Source organism: Cajanus cajan, chromosome 6 (genome assembly GCF_000230855.2).
Source record: "Cajanus cajan strain Asha chromosome 6, NIPB_CcT2T_4, whole genome shotgun sequence".
Classification (NCBI taxonomy): domain Eukaryota; kingdom Viridiplantae; phylum Streptophyta; class Magnoliopsida; order Fabales; family Fabaceae; genus Cajanus; species Cajanus cajan.
Window position 1 is genome coordinate 18,130,181 of NC_138522.1, and position 18,979 is coordinate 18,149,159.

General features: G+C 35.7%; 1 protein-coding gene and 1 non-coding gene across 2 annotated transcripts; one reads left to right on the forward strand and one right to left on the reverse strand.

Moving 5' to 3' along the window:
• Window positions 1–5,044: 5,044 nt before the first annotated feature.
• Window positions 5,045–5,151, forward strand: LOC145949439 (small nucleolar RNA R71). Its single transcript, XR_014427646.1, has one exon. It is a non-coding gene; the product is annotated as a small nucleolar RNA R71 (small nucleolar RNA).
• A 9,199-nt stretch (window positions 5,152–14,350) lies between these two features.
• LOC109789764 (myb family transcription factor EFM) lies at window positions 14,351–17,737 on the reverse strand. The gene is made up of 4 exons (XM_020348796.3): window positions 17,268–17,737; window positions 16,094–16,696; window positions 15,386–15,462; window positions 14,351–15,162 (listed from the first exon to the last, which is right to left on the reverse strand). Exons 1-4 carry the CDS (start codon window positions 17,455–17,457, stop codon window positions 14,677–14,679), a joined length of 1,356 nt encoding a protein of 451 aa, XP_020204385.1. The 5' UTR covers window positions 17,458–17,737; the 3' UTR covers window positions 14,351–14,676.
• Between the last annotated feature and the right edge of the window lie 1,242 nt (window positions 17,738–18,979).

Genomic DNA, 18,979 nt, shown 5'->3' on the forward strand with positions numbered 1-18,979 from the left:
TCTAATTTATAACCTAAAAGGGTAAAAAGGTAAAACTACCAAGATAAAAATTACAAAAATAAAAATAAAACATAAAACTTAAAAAGCTGGGACGCGAAGTGAATCACGGCCGTGACTGAGAATCACGACCGTGATCTTCTCTGGAGCACATTCATTCACCAAATCGACGCGAAGTGAATCACGGCCGTGACTGAGAATCACGACCGTGATCTTCTCTGGAGCACATCTATGAAGGGTCAGTGGCGTTCACGGGTGTGATTGGGAGTCACGGCCGTGATTTTCTCTGGTGAATCACGGGCGTGATTTAGAATCACGGCCGTGATTGTCCCTGTAGCTCAGCATTTCCTCTTTAATTCTTAAATCTTGATCCTGCTTAGAGAAAACACAACACATACCAAGAAAAGCATAAAATAGGAAAATGATATAAAAATTTATTAAAAACATGAAAGATATGCATGATTATGCTATGAATTCTTGTGAATTAAAGTGCTAAAATACGAGTAAAATACACAACATCAAATAACCCCAAACTTGAACTTTTGTTTGTCCTCAAACAATAATTAGCACTTTGAAAAAAAATTCATCAAGAATTAACTGAGCATTTAAAATCTTCACTCTTAGTCTCACAAGGTCCAATTAGAATCTTAATCTTTCATTACTAGCACCAACTCTTAGTTTCTAAGGGTTTCATGATGTCAAATCTTGTAAAGCTCATTAGTCAAATGAAGATAATTTAACAGAAATAATTTTTCAATGCTTGTGACACAAATGGGGGTAATATTTTTATTTTTGTTTTTGTCTCACCTAAAACATTTCCCCAGTAGCCAATCAGTGTAGAGAGGATGATAATTTCAAGAACATGTAGCCTCAAAGGGGGCTAGCTATTTTACTAAACAATTCCCCAGTAGCTAATTAGTTCCCTTAGTTTTCTAAGGTTAAGAATATTCTCCCTCTAACCTATGACCTCAAAGGGGTGCTAGGTGATTTTTTTTTATTTTTTTTTATTTTTTTTTTATTTTTTTTATTTACCCCCCAAAAGCTTTTAAGCACGAATTAAAAAGAATTTATCTTCAAGAGACTATTTTTATAATTCTCGATCATTTCAAGCCTCAATACTAAGAACCAAGTGCTAGCCACAAAACCAGCTAATTTTTCAACCTTTTGTTCTGAGACTTCAAGATTCAATTCAACACTTTCAGTGTTTTCAAAGACGAACAATTTCATTAAAAATATTTACTTTTCAAACACAAATTCAAGCTGGGATTAACTGAATATGTATATATGCATGATTTATTTATTTATTTATTTTTTTTTTTTTTTTTGCATGAATGAATGAAATGCGTACATCCTCCTAACCCCAAACTTAAAGATTTGCTTGTCCCGAAGCAAAGAGCTAATGAATGCATGATAGATTATTTTGACAAAATTATAAAATGCATGAATATGCAACCAACCCACAACAGAAAGGAATGCTTGTCCCTAAGCATCAGAGTAAAATAAGGAATAAGAAAGATCTCACTGTGGTGGAAAATCATCTGGATACCGTTGAATGTGCCATTTATACATTTGATCAACCATGTAATTATAATGCTGCTGGCGTTCATCCATTTGTTTCAGCCGGTTATCCATTGATTGAATAGCTGCCAGGATAGCAGCATTGTCCACCTCAGGTCCAGGATGTAGAGGGGGTTGTTCAGGAGCTGCTTCCTCATCTGCAGGAGCCGCTTCCTCAGCTGCTGGAGGTAGGTCCTCTAATGGCTCCAGTGGAAACTGCCGTGTAGCCCGGTTCTTCACGGTGTATGTTGGATTTGGTAACTGGTGGTGCACTCCCGACTGGGTTACTACAAAGTAGTATTTATCATCTTCATCTTTCGCAATGCAGTTCATAGAAGAGCAGGTAGCAAAATTAATAGTACGGCTTCCAGGGAGTGATTCTAACTGGTCCAGCCAAGCGTGATAGCCAAGGTGTTTGGCTATAGTGGTAATGAGGCCGCCATTCACAATCGCACCGTGGCTGGTATTGGAAATACTCTGGAACTGTCGTGCCAAATGACTGCCAGAATCAATAGGCTCCTCTCTGTTTTCCATCATAGCCCATAAAAGTAAAAGGTCGCTCAAACGAACCTTTCCTTCAGAATCACCTCGGGCCAAAACAGTAGAGGCAATAAAGCGGTGCATAATACGGATGGCGGGATGGCGGAAAGCAGAGGAATTACATTTTCCAGCGACCCAATTACTTGTACCTGTCAAACTATACCAAAAAGAACCAGGGTTGAAAGAACTTGGGGTTCTCGTGCTCCCTCCAGTGGGAAATCCAAAAATATTATTGAACTGAGCCAGGGTTAATTCGTGTTCTTGGTTAAACATACGGAAAGAAATCAAACCTTCAGAACAATTTGGCCCAGATAATATTTCCGTGTGGAGAGAGCTCAAGAACTCAAGAACTAGTCGAGGATAAACAACATCATTATGCATGGTAGCAAAGGTTGTCCACCCAATGTTAGTTAACATGAAATTGATATCAGCACGTAAACCCAACTTACGAATAAATGGGAAGTCGAGATACCTGGTAGGATGGATAGTGCGGAAGCGTAATACCTCGTTCCGCTCACGCTGTTCATCGTTCCGATAGAACCTCGGAGGAAGGTGCGGAATTTCACTTGCTTCTTCCTCGTAACTGTGGGTATCGGAAGCGGTGGAGGACGAACCAACGGTACGGGTGCGCTTGGGAGCCATGGATGAACGGAAGGAGTGAATGTGGGAGGAAGAGGGAAGAAGAGGAAGAAGAAGTGAGAAGCTAGGGTTTGGGAGAGAAGAAAAGAGAGAATGGGCAGAGTTCGTAAGTTTGAGAGAAGTGAGAATGTAAAAGGAGGGGGAAAAATATATAAGGGAAAAGGGAATTTCAAAAATCACGGGCTGTATCTGTTGAGCGTCAGCAGGGAATCACGGGCGTGATTGGAAATCACGGCCGTGATTCTCTCTGGAGTTTTCCAAAAAATTTTCCAGAGAAGATCACGCCCGTGATTTAGAGTCACGGTCGTGATTCTCTCTGGAGTTTTCCAAAAAATTTTCCAGAGAAGATCACGCCCGTGATTTAGAGTCACGGTCGTGATTCTCTCTGGAACTCTGAATTTTTTTTTTTTTTTTATTTTTTTTTTTTTTTTGGAATAAAATTAATGAAATGCGTACGTCCTCCTAACCCCAATCTGTTGAAGGCTCAAGAAGACTTTCTACTAGAGGATCTTTTTCTTTACACGGGGGACTTGAATCGATCAAGCAAGCATAATTAGGTTGAATCCCCTCAAGATCTATGTGCTTTCCTCCAACTAGAAAATTCTCCAAGGGATCCCTCAAAATAGATCTCATGACTTCTTCCTCCATGTCTTTAGGCAATATATCAACCCTGCAGCAAATATTTTCAAGAGAAGGTTGTCTAACAGATTTAGCAATATTAAATTCCATTGTTTCATCATTAATGGATAAGGACAATTTTCCATGTTTGACATCTACTATCACGCCTGCTGTAGCCAAAAATGGTCTACCTAGTATGATTGGTATTTGTTTGTCCTCTTCCATTTCTAAAACAACAAAATCTCCCGGAATTAAAAATTTACCTATCTTAACTGGAACATCTTCTAAAATTCCTATGGGATATTTTATAGATCTATCTGCTAACTGGATTGACATTGCTGTAGGCTTTAATTCTCCCATATCTAATTTCTTGCAAATTGATAAAGGCATTAAACTGATACTTGCCCCAAGGTCACATAAGGCTTTTTCAAACCTTAGATTTCCAATGAGACAAGGTATAGAGAAACTACCAGGATCCTTAAGTTTTTTGGGCAAATTATGATGGATCAATGTAACAGTCTCTCTATCATCCAATTTCCTTCGGTTAGCTAAAAGATCCTTAAGAAATTTAGCATATGTAGGCATCTGTTGTAGAGCTTCTACAAATGGAATGTTTACATACACTTGTTTGATCATATTTAAAAATTTTTCAAATTGTCTATCAAGTTTAGTCCTTGCTAACCTTTGGGGAAAAGGAATTGGAGGGTGATAAACAGTTTGAGGCTTTGATGAAGATACTTTTTCTTTTTCTAATCTCTCTTTTTCAGGTTTTTCAACCATAGGAGAAGCGTCTTCATCAATCTCAATATTATCATTTTGATTAGACACAGGTCCGTCTAATTTCTTCCCACTCCTTAAAGTAACAGCATTAACATTTTCAGCTGGGTTTGCAACTGTTTTACCTGGGAACTTACCTGGAGAATTGTTTGAACTAGGCATCAACTGTGCAATTTGATTTTCCAGCATCTTGTTGTGGAGAGTAATATTCTCAACCTTGACAGCAAGGTTTTGAATAGAATTTGCCATTGAATCATTGGTCTGTTTTTGATTAGTGACAAAATTCTCCATAAGGTTTTCTAATCTTGAAACACTTTGTTGAATTGAGGGTGTCTGTACTGGATTTCCTTCCCCATTAATGAAGTGATTGGACGGACAGAAATTAGGTTGCTGATTGCTAGTTCCTTGAACTGGGTTATTCTTCCAAGAAAAGTTAGGATGATTCTTCCAACCAGGGTTGTATGTGTTGGAATATGGATTACTCTTCTCTCTTCGAGGAGTGTCATAGAAATTATGAGAAGCTGCCACCTGTTCAGTAGTATCTTCTTTTTCTCCAGTAAAAATTGAGGTACAATCTACTGCAGTGTGCCCTTGTTCCCTACAAAGGTCACATACTTGATTTGTAGCCACTGAATTAACCTTAGCTTTTTCCATCTTGTCTAACCTTTGATTAAGAGTATCAAATTTTGCTAAGAGTAACTCAATATTGTTCACTTCATATCGCCCCGGAGTTCCTTTCCTTGCTGTGACTTCTCTTTCACTGTATTGGCTGTGATTTGAGGCTACATTTTCCAAAATAATCATGCAGTCATTAATAGGTTTCCCCATGAAAGATCCTCCAGCTGCTGAGTCTAATATCATGGTGCTTTGTTGGTCCAATCCTTCAAAGAAAAATTGGATGGTAAGCCAACGGTTGAAGCCATGTTGTGGGCATGCTTGAAGATATCCTTTGAACCGCTCCCATGCTTCATAAATAGTTTCTCCAGTGCCTTGTTGGAAATTAGTGATTTTCTTCCTCAATTCTTTAGTTTTAGAAGGAGGAAAGAATTTCTCTAGAAAAGCTCTTTCACATAATTCCCAAGTTGCTATCTTTTCTCTAGGCACTGTTCTTAGCCACACCTTTGCCTTATCTCTCAAGGTGAGTGAGAATAAGCGGAGTCGCATTCCATCAGAAACTTCATCATCAAATTGCTGGGTCTCACAGATTTCCAAGAACCCCTCTAAGTGGTCATTAGGATCTTCTGATGGTAGTCCTCCAAAGGTGTTCTGTTTGAGCATATTCACCAGAGAAGCTGGTACAGTAGCTCCAGTTTGCATCTCCCCTCCAGGTATCCCACGAGCTATGGGTGCAGAGTAATCCCGAAGCGGTAAATTATCTCGTTGTGCAGCCATGTCAAATTCTCTAGAAAGGTTTCTTTTCCTTCTCAGGAAAGTTCTTTCAATCTCAGGATCAAGTGGTGTTGGTTTCCCAAGACGTAGAGATCTCTTTTGCATTAACCCTAAGGCACTGCAAAAAAAAAAAAAAAAGTGACCCGTGAAATCTGAATTGGAGAAGTAAACACTAAAAAAAATAAATTATTTATTTATTTAATTTAATTTAAATTTTTTTTTTTAAAATTAAATTCGAATTAAAATAATTGTAATTTAAATCAAGAGACGTAGTCCCCGGCAACGGCGCCAAAAACTTGTTGTATGGAAAACCGCAAGTGTACGGTTGTCGTCAAGTAATAAATATCGAATCACAGGGACTACGTGTTTGACCTAGAATTACTAGTATTTTAATTTGAATTTTAAAACAGATAGAATGTTTGTTTTGAGATGATAAGATCAGATTCGCTGGTAAAAGAGATAGTAATGCAATTAATGAATAAGATAAAACTTTAAGATAAGATAAGGAGATTTCCGGGAATCTAGGGTTCGCACAAAGAGTTCCAACAATATTGAATTATTATTTTCATTAATTAATTCTATTCCATCTTGAAGGTAGTCTTAACCTAATTTAATCCTTGCACCTTCTCAGGCTACGAGGACGTGTTTAATTAAATTTAATCCCTACTCTCGTGGTAATTACGTTCAATTAAACCCATTAAGATCTTTGTTAATCTATTGCTCCTCGAAAGCTTAAATCAACTCTCGTGATTCAACACTCAAGTCTGTTCCTTTAGGTTCCGATAATTAGGTTCTCCTCTCAGTTCATCCCTAATTATCTATGATTATGAAAATTAAGATTAATTGTTTATCATAATTATAATCAAGTTCTCCTCTCAGTTCATCCTTAATTAATGTTATTATGAAAACAATAATGTTAATTTTCATATATAAAATATAAAAGAACAAATCAAGAATTGGAATAAAATTAAGAAACTGAATAATGCATTAATAAAGAGGTTCTCAGAGGCTAAGCCCTGATCCCAGAAAAAGGGAAACTACTCACAGGAGTTCATAGTAGTTCTCCAAGAAAAGAAGAATAAAAGAAAAGCAAACCTTAGAGTCGATGGCACAGGCGCCCAACCTTCTCCAAGTGTCAAAAACTAAAAAAACTGTCTCCGAAAACAAAAGTCCTGTTCTAGGCTAACCTCATCTAATTTATAACCTAAAAGGGTAAAAAGGTAAAACTACCAAGATAAAAATTACAAAAATAAAAATAAAACATAAAACTTAAAAAGCTGGGACGCGAAGTGAATCACGGTCGTGACTGAGAATCACGACCGTGATCTTCTCTGGAGCACATTCATTCACCAAATCGACGCGAAGTGAATCACGGCCGTGACTGAGAATCACGACCGTGATCTTCTCTGGAGCACATCTATGAAGGGTCAGTGGCGTTCACGGGTGTGATTGGGAGTCACGGCCGTGATTTTCTCTGGTGAATCACGGTCGTGATTTAGAATCACGGCCGTGATTGTCCCTGTAGCTCAGCATTTCCTCTTTAATTCTTAAATCTTGATCCTGCTTAGAGAAAACACAACACATACCAAGAAAAGCATAAAATAGGAAAATGATATAAAAATTTATTAAAAACATGAAAGATATGCATGATTATGCTATGAATTCTTGTGAATTAAAGTGCTAAAATACGAGTAAAATACACAACATCACACGCACACAAAGAATGCAAGAATGCAAAGGAAAATGCAAAGCAGGAATGGATTGGATTTTTTTTATTGTTTTTTTTTTTAACTTATACCCTTTTACGCACACTCGTGTCGTATGCATGTTATTCAATGATGCTTCTATGTTAATGCTTATTTATGCAAGATTTATTTATTTATTTATTTATTTATTTTGAATAATTCCCATTGGATAAAGAAAGCTTCCTAAGTGTGTGAAATGCTTATTGGATCCATGTCATGCATGTTTTGATTTTTAGTGTTTTTTAGAAGGTGACTTTCCTTTTCTCCTTCTCACGAATAAACTACCCTGATTGATGCATAACTTCGGTTGTATTGGCCACTTGGCATCAAACTGCCTTGGGGTTTTCTTTGTTTTCTTTTTTTGTTTTTTTTTTGTTCAAAAATCCTAACTTTTGCCTAGGATGCATCCTAGCGGGTATTTTTTTCTCTTTTCATTTGCCCTAATTTTTGCCTAGGATGCCTTTACGGGTTTTCATCTCAGCGGGTCATTTTCATTTTTTCTCTTTTTTTTTGTACTTGTTTAAATTTTGACAACCATCAACAATATACATCATTAAGATTGGACAAGACAGAAAGGAAAGACAAAAATGATTTAGAATGAATGGTAGTGGAGGTAGGTGAGTGTTTAAGTTTTTTAAACAAACATTTCCTTGGATAATTATTATAATCATTCTCCTAATTATCTTGAACTACATATCTGAGTCTAGGCAGAGTCTTCGCAAAATTTGGCCCTTTGTAGAAGTGTTCAAGCCACCTTTTAGCTTTCAACTATGAGAATCATCACTTGCTATTTTTATCCTTTTTAAATCCCTAATTTTTGCCTAGGACGTGTCCTAGCGGGAACTTTTGATTTTTTTTTTTTGCCTAAGATGCCCTTTACAGGTTTTCATCCTAGCAGTATTTTGCAAGTGATATTATTTTTGGCATAACACTTCTTTGCTTTGACAAAATCTCCTGCCATCCGCGTTTGAGAGGACCAGCGTATTTGATGATTAACACTGCCCCCATTCCCGTACACCAAGGAGAAAGATGTTGCCCCCACTTACGGGTGTTGAAAGAGAGTTCTTTCATGAGCCGAGATTTGTGGTTCCTTTGTCGGTCAAATTGGGCGAAAGTTGTTTGTTATTTTTTTTATTTTTTTATTTTTTTGCAAGACTCTTCTTATGCAATAAGAATCTTGTGTAAGACTCTTCTGATCACTTTATTATTTTTTGTGTTTCGAGGAGGTGATCTTATTGTCTACCTTAGACTCAGATAATTCGTTGTAGATGTTCGAAGCTTTGATTAATTTTATTATCTTCCGTCATGTTTGTTTTTTTTTTTATGGTGATTGATTTCTGAATTTAATGAGTGACATAAGAGAGAAAAGAATAGACGCAAGGGTTTTATGGAAATGACGTATGTTATTGATAAATGTAAAAATAAACAAGCCCTTATTTTGAACTCATGATCGTGAGCAAAGGTCATGAGTTAAGCATGAACCTAAAGTAATTTTTTTTTTTTTTTACAAAAAGGAGAACCCGCTGACAGCTTTCTAATAGACCATCCCAAGATCGCTACTTATCTTGGTCATTTAGCGATATTAGATACACTGGCCTCAAACTTGAGCCATCCGGCGTCTATAAGCCTTTGTACGCGAAGCTTCAAGGCTCTACAATCTTCAATGGAGTGCCCTACTGCTCCCGAATGATAGTCGCAAGTTTCTTCAGGCCTATACCATGAGGGGTATGGTGGTTCTTGCTTTCTTGACGGTGGGATTCTCACCAACATTGAGACCCTTAATAGTTAAGGAAGCAAGTCTGCATAGCTCATAGGAATTTCGTTGGAAGTCTTTTTTTCTTTTGAGACTGTTTTAAGCTTCCGGGGGAAAACGGGGAGAGTGGTAGCATTACGTTTCTCCTCTCTTTTTCTCCCATAGACCCCTTTTGATTGACTATCCTCAGACTGTGGAGGTATTGTGGTATCGCATATGAGTGGGATCTCCTGTGTTGGGCAGGCTTCAGCAGCTTATTTACCATCAAAATTGTATGTTTTGATGGCTCTCAATCTTTCTTCTAGAGCGTTCAAGCGTCCTCTAGTATGGTCGATGTCATGTTGCATTCTAGTCATGGCATCGATCATCTTAGTCATTTGTTGTTTGAGTTGTATGAACTCCATAAAGAGTACACGACTTCCTTCTTGTAGAGCTTCCATGACTCTTTCCCCTTGAGCTTCGTGAGTATGGAGTGTTTAGGAGACACCTTCAAGTGACAATGAATAGTTTTCTATTAAACTATTTGGATGTAAATGCATGAGAGGGAATTTCTAACAAAGATTCGATGGCTCATCCTTGCCATGAGGTGAGTTATCGGTGTTCCTCTTCATAATATTTTATGATGTCACAGAGGTCACACTGATTTCTTGTCTTTGATACAAATCCCCTTATGATCCTATATGATATGCATGTTCCTTTTGTTTTTGCCTACTCTTTATCATGTTTTTATTATCTAAAGGGGAATGATGTTTGGTAAAGATGAGATTTTTTTATTGATTTTTTTTTTGTTCAAAAAGAAAACTACCTATATGATGTTAATGGAATGCTGACCTAAGAATGTACAAAAGGGTATAAGATTTTTATTATTATTATTTTTTTTATATATTTTTTTTTATTATCTATTTGCTTATTTTAAAAACTCAATCCACTCTTATTAGAAGAAATAATACAAACAAATGCACATACACATGCTCAATCAACATACACCCACGAACGATCATATTCGAATCCTTGGTCTGTGGTCCCTGTTAAGAAAAGTGCGTTGTATAGGATAGTTCTAATCTCACCGGTCTTAAGGCTCCAAAGGTGCCCCCATTATAGGGACCCAGTATATCTCTGTCGCCATCACCTGGCAAACTCTAAGGTCTGTCGTAGTATTTCAGGCTAGAGTAACCGGTTATCACCTTGAGTGTGATTTCCGACAAGGCTCGCAGGCTCCAAGGCCAAACTTGGGCCGGTCGTACGTCAACCACTCCTTATGTTTAATACCCTCATGCCCCCGGGTGTAGGGGACTGTTGTGTGCTATGGTTTGTGTGCATTTCGTTAATTCAAACATATGTGCGGAATTTAAACAAGCATACAGATAATAAAGCAAACAAATAAATCATACAAAGTAAAGGGGAAAAATATTTAAATTATTACTTTTATTTTATTAACTTCATCAATTAAATGGGCCTGACCCTCTTTAAACGTCCCCAGTGGAGTCGCCATCTGTCGCAACCCAAAAATTTCCGATCTTGCGACTAATGGTTTAAACATCCTTTTAAAGATCTCATCAATTAAGGAATGCCCGGACACCAGACTAATCCTTAATCAATGGTTTTGAAAATAGGTTCTATGGAGTCGCCACCAATGTTTTACTCAAAACATTGGAAAAAGAAAAGATTTTTGAAAGATCCAATAATGGCATTGATAACCAGAATTGGGCTCGGGGGTCGGTTACATGTAAGGAAGGTATTAAGCACCCTTACAACGCCCTAAATCGGTACCCTATGATGAAGTTAATGCAATAAGAAATAATAAATTAAATATTATATCCCCTTTTATTGATGATTATTTACATGATTTAAAATTTAAATTAAACAATTGACTCTAAAATGTCTACATGATTGCTCTTATTATAAACAATATTTATCAAATATAAGAAATAAAATAGAGAGAAGAAAATTGATTAAAATACCTCTTGAACGAGCTCTATTAATCTTCAAAGATGGAGATTTGGGTGCTTTTTGGCAACCCTTCACACTACAATGCCTCACAAAAATCTCAAGAAATACAAAAAGAGAGGGGAAGAGAGAAAAAGAGAGAAATTTCGAGCTATAGGAAGTCTGGACGAAATTTCGGAGTCCGGAGAAATGAGCCCCAGCTGTCTATTTGATAGACTTCGGGAAGGGGGTCCAGAACGGCACCGGAACGGCCGTTCTGGATATGGCCGTTGCATGTAAACTTCGTATACTGGAACGACCCGTTCTGAAATCGGAACGGCCCGTTCCAGTAGTGAGAATAACATGTGATTTCTTAGACCGGAACGGCCTTGGAACGGCCCGTTCCAGCCCCGTTACAGATTTAGGAACGGCCCGTTCCAGCCCCGTTCTAGTTAACCATTTGAGCCTTTTTTGAGGAGTTTGGAACGACCTGTTCCAATCTTGGAACGGCCCATTCCAATATTGGAACGACCCGTTTCAATTTCAGAACAGCCCGTTCCAAATTAGGGTTTTTGGCCTTTTGGGAGCCTCGGAACGGCCTGTTCTGGACCTTGGAACGGCCCGTTCCGGGCCAATAAAAATATTTAATTTGTGCTTTTGGGCCCTCTAAAGTGTTGGCATGCTTCGGGAGCTCCTTCCCTTCGTAACAGAGGTCCATGTCCTTGCTTGTATGCCCCCGGACGAAATTGGGTGTCTACACGGTGTATTTGTACTTAAGTTTCATAGCATCACGTCTAGAAGAGATGAAGCTATCCTTGTATCTCCTTTCAATTTTATATTTCTAAGGGTTGAGCCTGGAGAGGCTTGTTCAAAATAATAATTAATGTTGAGCCTGGAGAGATTTGTTGAAAGAATACTTAGTGTTTGAGCTTGGAGAGGCTTGGTTGAAAAGAATACTTGTTGTTGATCTTGGAGAGGCTTGTTGAAAGAATATTTAGATAGTTGCTTGAAGAGGCAAGTCAAAGACTACTTAAGTTTTAACCAGAAATGACTTGTTGAAAGAATACTATTGTATCTTGAAAAAGATAGTGGAACTCAATCTGGTTGGATTGAGAACTGAACATAGTCTCTAGGTTTGAGATGAACCAGTATAAAAGATTTGTGCTCCGTTGTCTATTGTATTCTAGCACTTCGTCTGTTGCATTCCAACACTTCGTCTGTTGCATTCCAACACTTCGTCTCTTAAAGCTTTTACTACATTATTACATTTGAAAAGTGTGAGTTTTTGATATACAATATTCAACTCTATTCTAGTATGTATCTATTCTCCAACAATAGGTAATTCCCCACAGATAAGTTCGTATATACTTTCCCATGGATTCATCCATAGATAATTTCCCACTCAAAAGTCCACAAAAATGGTTGTTGGTAATATGTTATTTACAAATTCAAATAATCATTGGTAATGTTACCTATGAGTTGATTGTCTACGAATTTTTGTCCATTGAGAAGCCATCGGTAAATTTGAATTAGTTATGGAAATTTTACTTTACCTATTGCTTTTGTTTGTAGATAATTACGATTCTTCTTGTAGTGACCCTCGAAAGTATATCTTTTAGTGCAAAATATTTTTCTCCTACTCTAAATATCCTTTAAACGATCCAACTATTGAAAATGAAGAATAACGTCCTATGATCTCTCTGTCCAAAATTTAGTCTGATCCAATGACAAACAAAACTCTGGTTGCAATTAGAAAATTGTTGCCTAATGGTCGTGCAAATTGAACCATGATTTTCTCTCTTACTTCTCTTGTGTTTTGTTGTTATCTCTCAACAATGAATCACTCTCTCATTGTCAAGGTACTAGAATACCTGTTGATCATGAGAGTCAACTAGATTGCTAATCTATAAATAAAGAACATTAAACCCTAACCTTTGCATAGCTCACTGGTAAAAGTCATTTAATCCATTGTCAATTATTCCTCTCGTGAAATTTAAACAATTATCTATAATAATATAGCTCGGAAATATTCTTTTTATCAATAACTCTTGTTATCAATATAATATCAATTAATTAAATTAAACTCTTATAAATAAACACATAAAATAATATCTCTTCAAATAAAATAATTTTAAAATCTTTATTTTTTTTATCTAAAAATATTTTTATCTATACAACCTCTCAATTAATGAAAGTCATAATATAAAATCAAAATATATTAAAATAGATAAAATATATTTATCTCTAATAATTAATATAACAAATAATTTTACAAACCTTTCTATGATTAATAAAAACACTCATAATTATTTTAATTTTTTGACGTAATTATAAAATCTATTTAATTAATTAAAATTATTCTTTTAATAATTTAAAAAAATTTAAGATGCTATACTCTTAGTCCTTTCACCGTGATCAAATCAATTTATTTTAAAAAATCTTTTTTAAAAAAATATTTTAGTTAATAATTTTTTATTGAGGCCAGAAAAAGCGGCCAGAAAACATCCGGAACACACATATATATTAATATAAAAAAAAAATCTAATAATTTGCTTCCATATTACAAAAGATAAGAAAGCAAGAAAGCGCAGCTGTGACTTAAGGTGGAAAGAAAAATATTTGTTTACTTTCGGTGGTTCTTTTGTGGCTCATTCTTTGAGAAAATAAGAAATGGGCGTCGACCAGATCTCTGTGGAATCCTGCATATTTTATCGTGCGCGGTGAGCGCGTTATCCTAGTCAGAAGACAGAACAGACTCCTAAATAAAGAACGGAAAATGTACGGTTAACTAGTACAATAGTGTTTAAGTTTTAGCATCCAAAAATCCAAGAATTGGATCAATGAATTACCGTCCAAAATTTTCGTATAATTTATCAATGAGCTAATCAGTTATATATTATTAGGGTAAAGTTTTTTTACACTAAAAATTAATTATATTTTTTAATTATGTTATATTATTATTAAAAATAAATATATTTAAAGTAATATGGTATAATTAAAAGATTTGATTAATTGCTAGTATAAAAAATTAAGTGATTAATTCTTTATCAATTACCAATCTCATGTTGCCAACTTTTTGCGGATTCACGTGATAGCCAAGTGGTGAACCGAAAATATATAGTAATCTATGATTGTATATTATTATGTGATTATATAGTTTTTTAAAATTTATTTTTTTATAAACTCTTGGAGAGTCTTTTGCAGAAATAGAACCCAATGCCACCCAAAAAGGTATAGAGTAATATTTCATTTGGTAAATATTTCCTATAATAAATGATTTTGGAACAATAGTCTGATATTAAAATATTGGCCAACGAGCAGGGAGCAATTAAGGGTTGGTGAGTTTTGCATTTATCGACAAAATCAAAGGACAAATATGTAATCCAGAGAAGCAGAAAATGCCAAGAAATCAAGAACAATAGAAGGGAACTCTTCCTTTCATATTATGTTGTTAACATCACGTATTCACACAAAGCGAAACAAAACAGGCGCACACTTTATGCCCTTGGTTACCTTCACGGTTTCACCAATCCATTGTTTACAACACAAACAAATCTCTCTGAAAAGTACAAATTATGAGGATATCTTCTCCTTTGTTGTTACTTTCCTCCACTCTTGTTATATGACTAATTGAGCATGGAATGCATGATCCAGATCATGCAAGGGTAAAAAAAAAAAAAATCAAAGTAAAAAACCCTAGTTCTAAATATAATGCTCATAGTGACAACATAAGCCCTAGAATTTAAGAGTGATCTCACTCCCAAAACTCTCTTCCCCTTCTTGATCTCTTAGTACTGCTAACCCTTTCTTCTCTCTACTCTCTCCTTTCCAGCTACTACTCTCCGACTTCCAATCCTCAATGCTCTCCGACCTGTCACCACCGCTCCGAACACCGGATTCCGGTGAGCTTTGTGTCTGCGGTGCTGTGTTGAACATGTGAAAGTGGTGGTGGATGGTTTGATCTTGTGACGGTGGTGGCAACGACAACGATGATACTGTATTGTAAAACTCTTGTGATACTGGGGTGGCTGCACAGTAGTGTGGAGGTGGCGCTTGTGGAGTTAGATGTGGACTATAAAATGTGGGCCCACCCGAATGTGCCGCGGATGCAACTGCGGCATATTCCGGTGGCACCCAAATTCCTCCTACAACTACAACTTGAGGCGTGGCTGCTCCGGGTTGTAGGCTTGGAATTGGTCTTCTAACGTGAAGCCTATATTTCTGTGAACAAATTTTAACATGCAACCATGATGAGAAAGTGCAAGGAAACAGACAAAAGGAACAACGAAAAGAAGAAAACAAAAACAAAAGCTGGTTTCCAAATGCATAATATGTGTTCTGCAGAGTGATACTATGCTGTCAGTGAAGTAATAATAAGGTTACCACTAACTACAAAGTGGGTCTTTCATTTCTGTCTGTATGTACAATCCAGAGGGAGAAGTACCTGGAGATGGCTTTTAACTTCATCATTGGTCAAACCCTCAACCTTCATCATCTCCCTAATCTGTTTCGGGGTGGCCACTGTAAAGTGACACAAAACAAAAAGAAAGAGAACGCTTATTAGTGATGCCAGTAATGATTATAATTCGATTGCAGTAATGATTAATATAATTTGATTCAACATTATGCATCTTATAAAAAAAAAAAAGGTAAGGATTATGAAAATGATTTTAAATATATTTGCATCTCGATTATATGTGATACTTTTGTTTTATACGAATAAGATTATTTTTTTTATTCGTATTGGTATATAATTTCTTTTTAACAATTCACGAAGACAATTTACGTGACTTAGTTTACTAGTATACATGTATTGTAATTTATTGGCACTGAGTTCGATTTTTATAAATAGAAAAACAATAATATTATGCATATTATTCAACCAACTTATAAGATTCATTCATCGATAATTATCTGAATGAGTTTATTTTCTAAATATAATTTTGGTGCTTAACAATATCTTTTCTTAAATAATTTTTTTATTTTTTATCTTTGAAATACATAAAAATCACATGCCTTCAAGTTTTCTGAAAGGATCAAAATGCACTGTTTTTCTTAACTTAAAGAAGAAAACAGATGATACTTAAAAAGAAAAAAAAAAGGCAAAAAAGTCATATTAAAATAGAGAAAAATTATATTTAATTGGTGATACCTTGAGATCCACCAAGCATTTGAAGAGCATTAACAAACCGTCGGTGCAAGTCCGGTGACCAACACCTTCTTGCTTTCCTATGAGTTTGGCCAGTAGTGTTAGTATTCGTTGTTTGTGCCTCAGATGCAACTGCATCACTTTTTCCCTGATCTTCACAACACCCTCCTGTGCCTGAATTTTCCCTTTTGGAACATTTCTCTTCCTCTTCACATTTCTTCTCCGTTTCCTTCTCAGAAGATGCAAGGGCCAACTCAGGAAGACCCTTTAAGCCTTGGCAAACGTTTCGTTCTTTTGAGAATGGTAAAAAGGCTCCTCCATTCCTATGTTTGTTGTCTAGGGCTAGCTTAGGGCTCACGCTAAAGCCAACATCAGCTCCTTCTGTTTGTGATGTAATTGTGGATTGTGGTTTGGTTCCTTCGCTTGCTTGGCTCCATAGTTGAGCTGATGTCATCCAATTCGCCTTGTCAGATATGTTTGAAGCCTTCTCATGAGTGCTCTCTTGAGAGTTTGGATGGTGCTTTATGGGTATGAATTCTTCAAGAACTGGCCTTGTGCCTTGGCCTGATCTGAAGGCTTGTAGTTGCTGCCTTGAAGCCTCCACAGCTACACAAAAAATACAAGGTTTAAAGAAATTAAGATTGGAACTTTGCATTCGAAAAGGATAAAATTTTATATTCGTGTTTGTGTATAGTACTGTAACCAATAATAATAGAAGAGAAATTACATATACTACTCTCCCAAATTTGATATTGTTATTGGGAAGCTCTTAATTTCTCCCTTCATTCATTTGTTGGTTCAATATCAAAACGCTTAGATTAAGAGTACCCTATCAATATTCTCTTGTAATAATAATAATAAAGCAGATATATTTCTCTCACTTTTATGTGAGAAAGAGGAAAAGCAAAAGAAGATTATACTAGAAAGAGAGCAGGATGAGGAAAAAAATAGAAGACCCGTTATAGAAAAGCAATTATTTGGAAGAACAGAAATAAAACCAAAAAATGAATATACCAAGTTTGATAAAGTATATAATATTTTCATCATGGGTATATTGATGAAACTTTAGTTTAGGGTTTGGGAAATTCTGTGTTTTAATTGGTTCATTGGAATTTGGGAACATCGTAACCTATGTTTGATATTATACTTATAGTTTGATTTGATTGAAAGTGTGTACCGTTGGTGAGGAGTTGCATGCAGAGAGGAAGCTCGCGCTTGAAGGCATCAATCTTGAGACGTTCTTCCTCTAAGCGAGAAAGGAACTCTTCGAGCTTGTAGGTTTGATCAGTTTGATCTGTAAATGATTGCAGCAGTGTGGAATAGCTATAGGGCTTGTAATCCATGCTTAGTTCTGCATGTGATGCCATCTTTTCACGTGTATATATAGTTAAGGATAGTGACTAACAATTAAGAACTATTTAGGGTGATATATATATATATATATGTTCATGACAAAACTGCAGGTATGTAGGAACAAACAAGAGGAAAAGAAGGTGTTTTGGCCTCTTCCTTTCTAGCTAGTATTGGTGAGGGAGAGTGAGAGAGACAGAGAGAGAGAGAAAAGGGTTGTGGTGTTGTTTGTGAACACAAGGAGGATCGTCTTCTTTTTAGGAGTGAGTTCAATGGAATAAAGCAGGGTTTAGGAGAGAGAGATAAAAGAAGAAAAGCATGGAATGGAATATGATAGAGGGATGTAACTTCCTTCAAAGAACCGATGCACAAAGTTAAAAAAAAAAAAAAGGATATAAAAAATGAGAGAGAGGTGCTGTGAGAGAAGGAATCAGAGAATCTGACATCAGAGAGTCTTGTGCTTAGAGCCTGGTTTTAGCAAAACTTTCGTGTTATTGCATCAATTCAAAATCACCAATATTATAGAAAAGATGATTCTTCTTGTTACTGTTATTTTATTCCACTTTATACTCCATTTTTTCTTTTGTTTTCGCTTTTTATTCATAATTAAGTTACAGCAAAGAGAAAGCTAAAAAGTTCGAAAATAGTAATGATCTAGGTAAGGAAAATTTTAACGTGCATGTAAACATTTTATTCCAAACTAATATTTACAATTTTCTTCCCACGCCTTCATTTGTCTTTCATTTTTAATTATTCTCTATGTTTAAGGTTAAATTAAAAATGTAGTCTCTGCATCATTTTTAGTTTTAGATATTATATGATTTTTTTTACATATTAGTTTCTACACACAAAAAAAAAAAAATTAACTTCAAAAATCGAGTCCTTCTCATTTGCCGACTTTTCAACAGTATTAATTAGATTTATAATATCTGTATCTTCACAAAATTTTCCTTTTGTTTCTTATACGAAACAGATCTACATTGGCTTTTGGTTCTGCATGAAAAAATATCTACATTTTAGAACCTAGCTATAACTATAAAAGAACATTTTTTTAGATTTACTTTCCGTAGGAAAAATACGCGAGTACCATTACGATGTGGACAAATGGTGGAGAGTGGAGACTAGTTTATAAACTTTTTTCATGTATGAATTAAAATGTAAAACATTTTATAGGAACTAAATAGAAAAAGAAAAAAGAAAAAAAAAAAGCGTCGTGTAGGAATTAAATTTTAATTTAACATTTAACATATTAATATCAGTTTTGTCAATTTTCGTATACTTCTTTTAAACTACATATACAGTCCTGTATTGTAGAAGAGACTCAGATTCTCATGCGACTTTTTATATCAAACTTCACTAACAGTGTTCTATCTTTCTTCCTTTTCGTTCTTTGATTCTTTTTCTTTTAATCTAGATTTTCTTTTACTCGGTTTTTTGGTTCAAATTAGTTTCTCTTTATGCAATGAGCAGAACAAAGGATAAGGATGCATACAACATCAATCACATAAAAGCGCATGTGTGTTTGTGAGTTATATAATT

Excerpts from the sequence above, each read along its gene's own strand:
- LOC109789764 (XM_020348796.3), bottom strand. The coding sequence starts at position 17,457 with ATGGCATCACATGCAGAACTAAGCATGGATTACAAGCCCTATAGCTAT. Across the intron at positions 15,463-16,093 it reads AATGCTTGGTGGATCTCAAG|TGGCCACCCCGAAACAGATT; the intron begins GTATCACCAATT and ends GTCACTTTACAG. Across the intron at positions 15,163-15,385 it reads AAGTTAAAAGCCATCTCCAG|AAATATAGGCTTCACGTTAG; the intron begins GTACTTCTCCCT and ends ATTTGTTCACAG.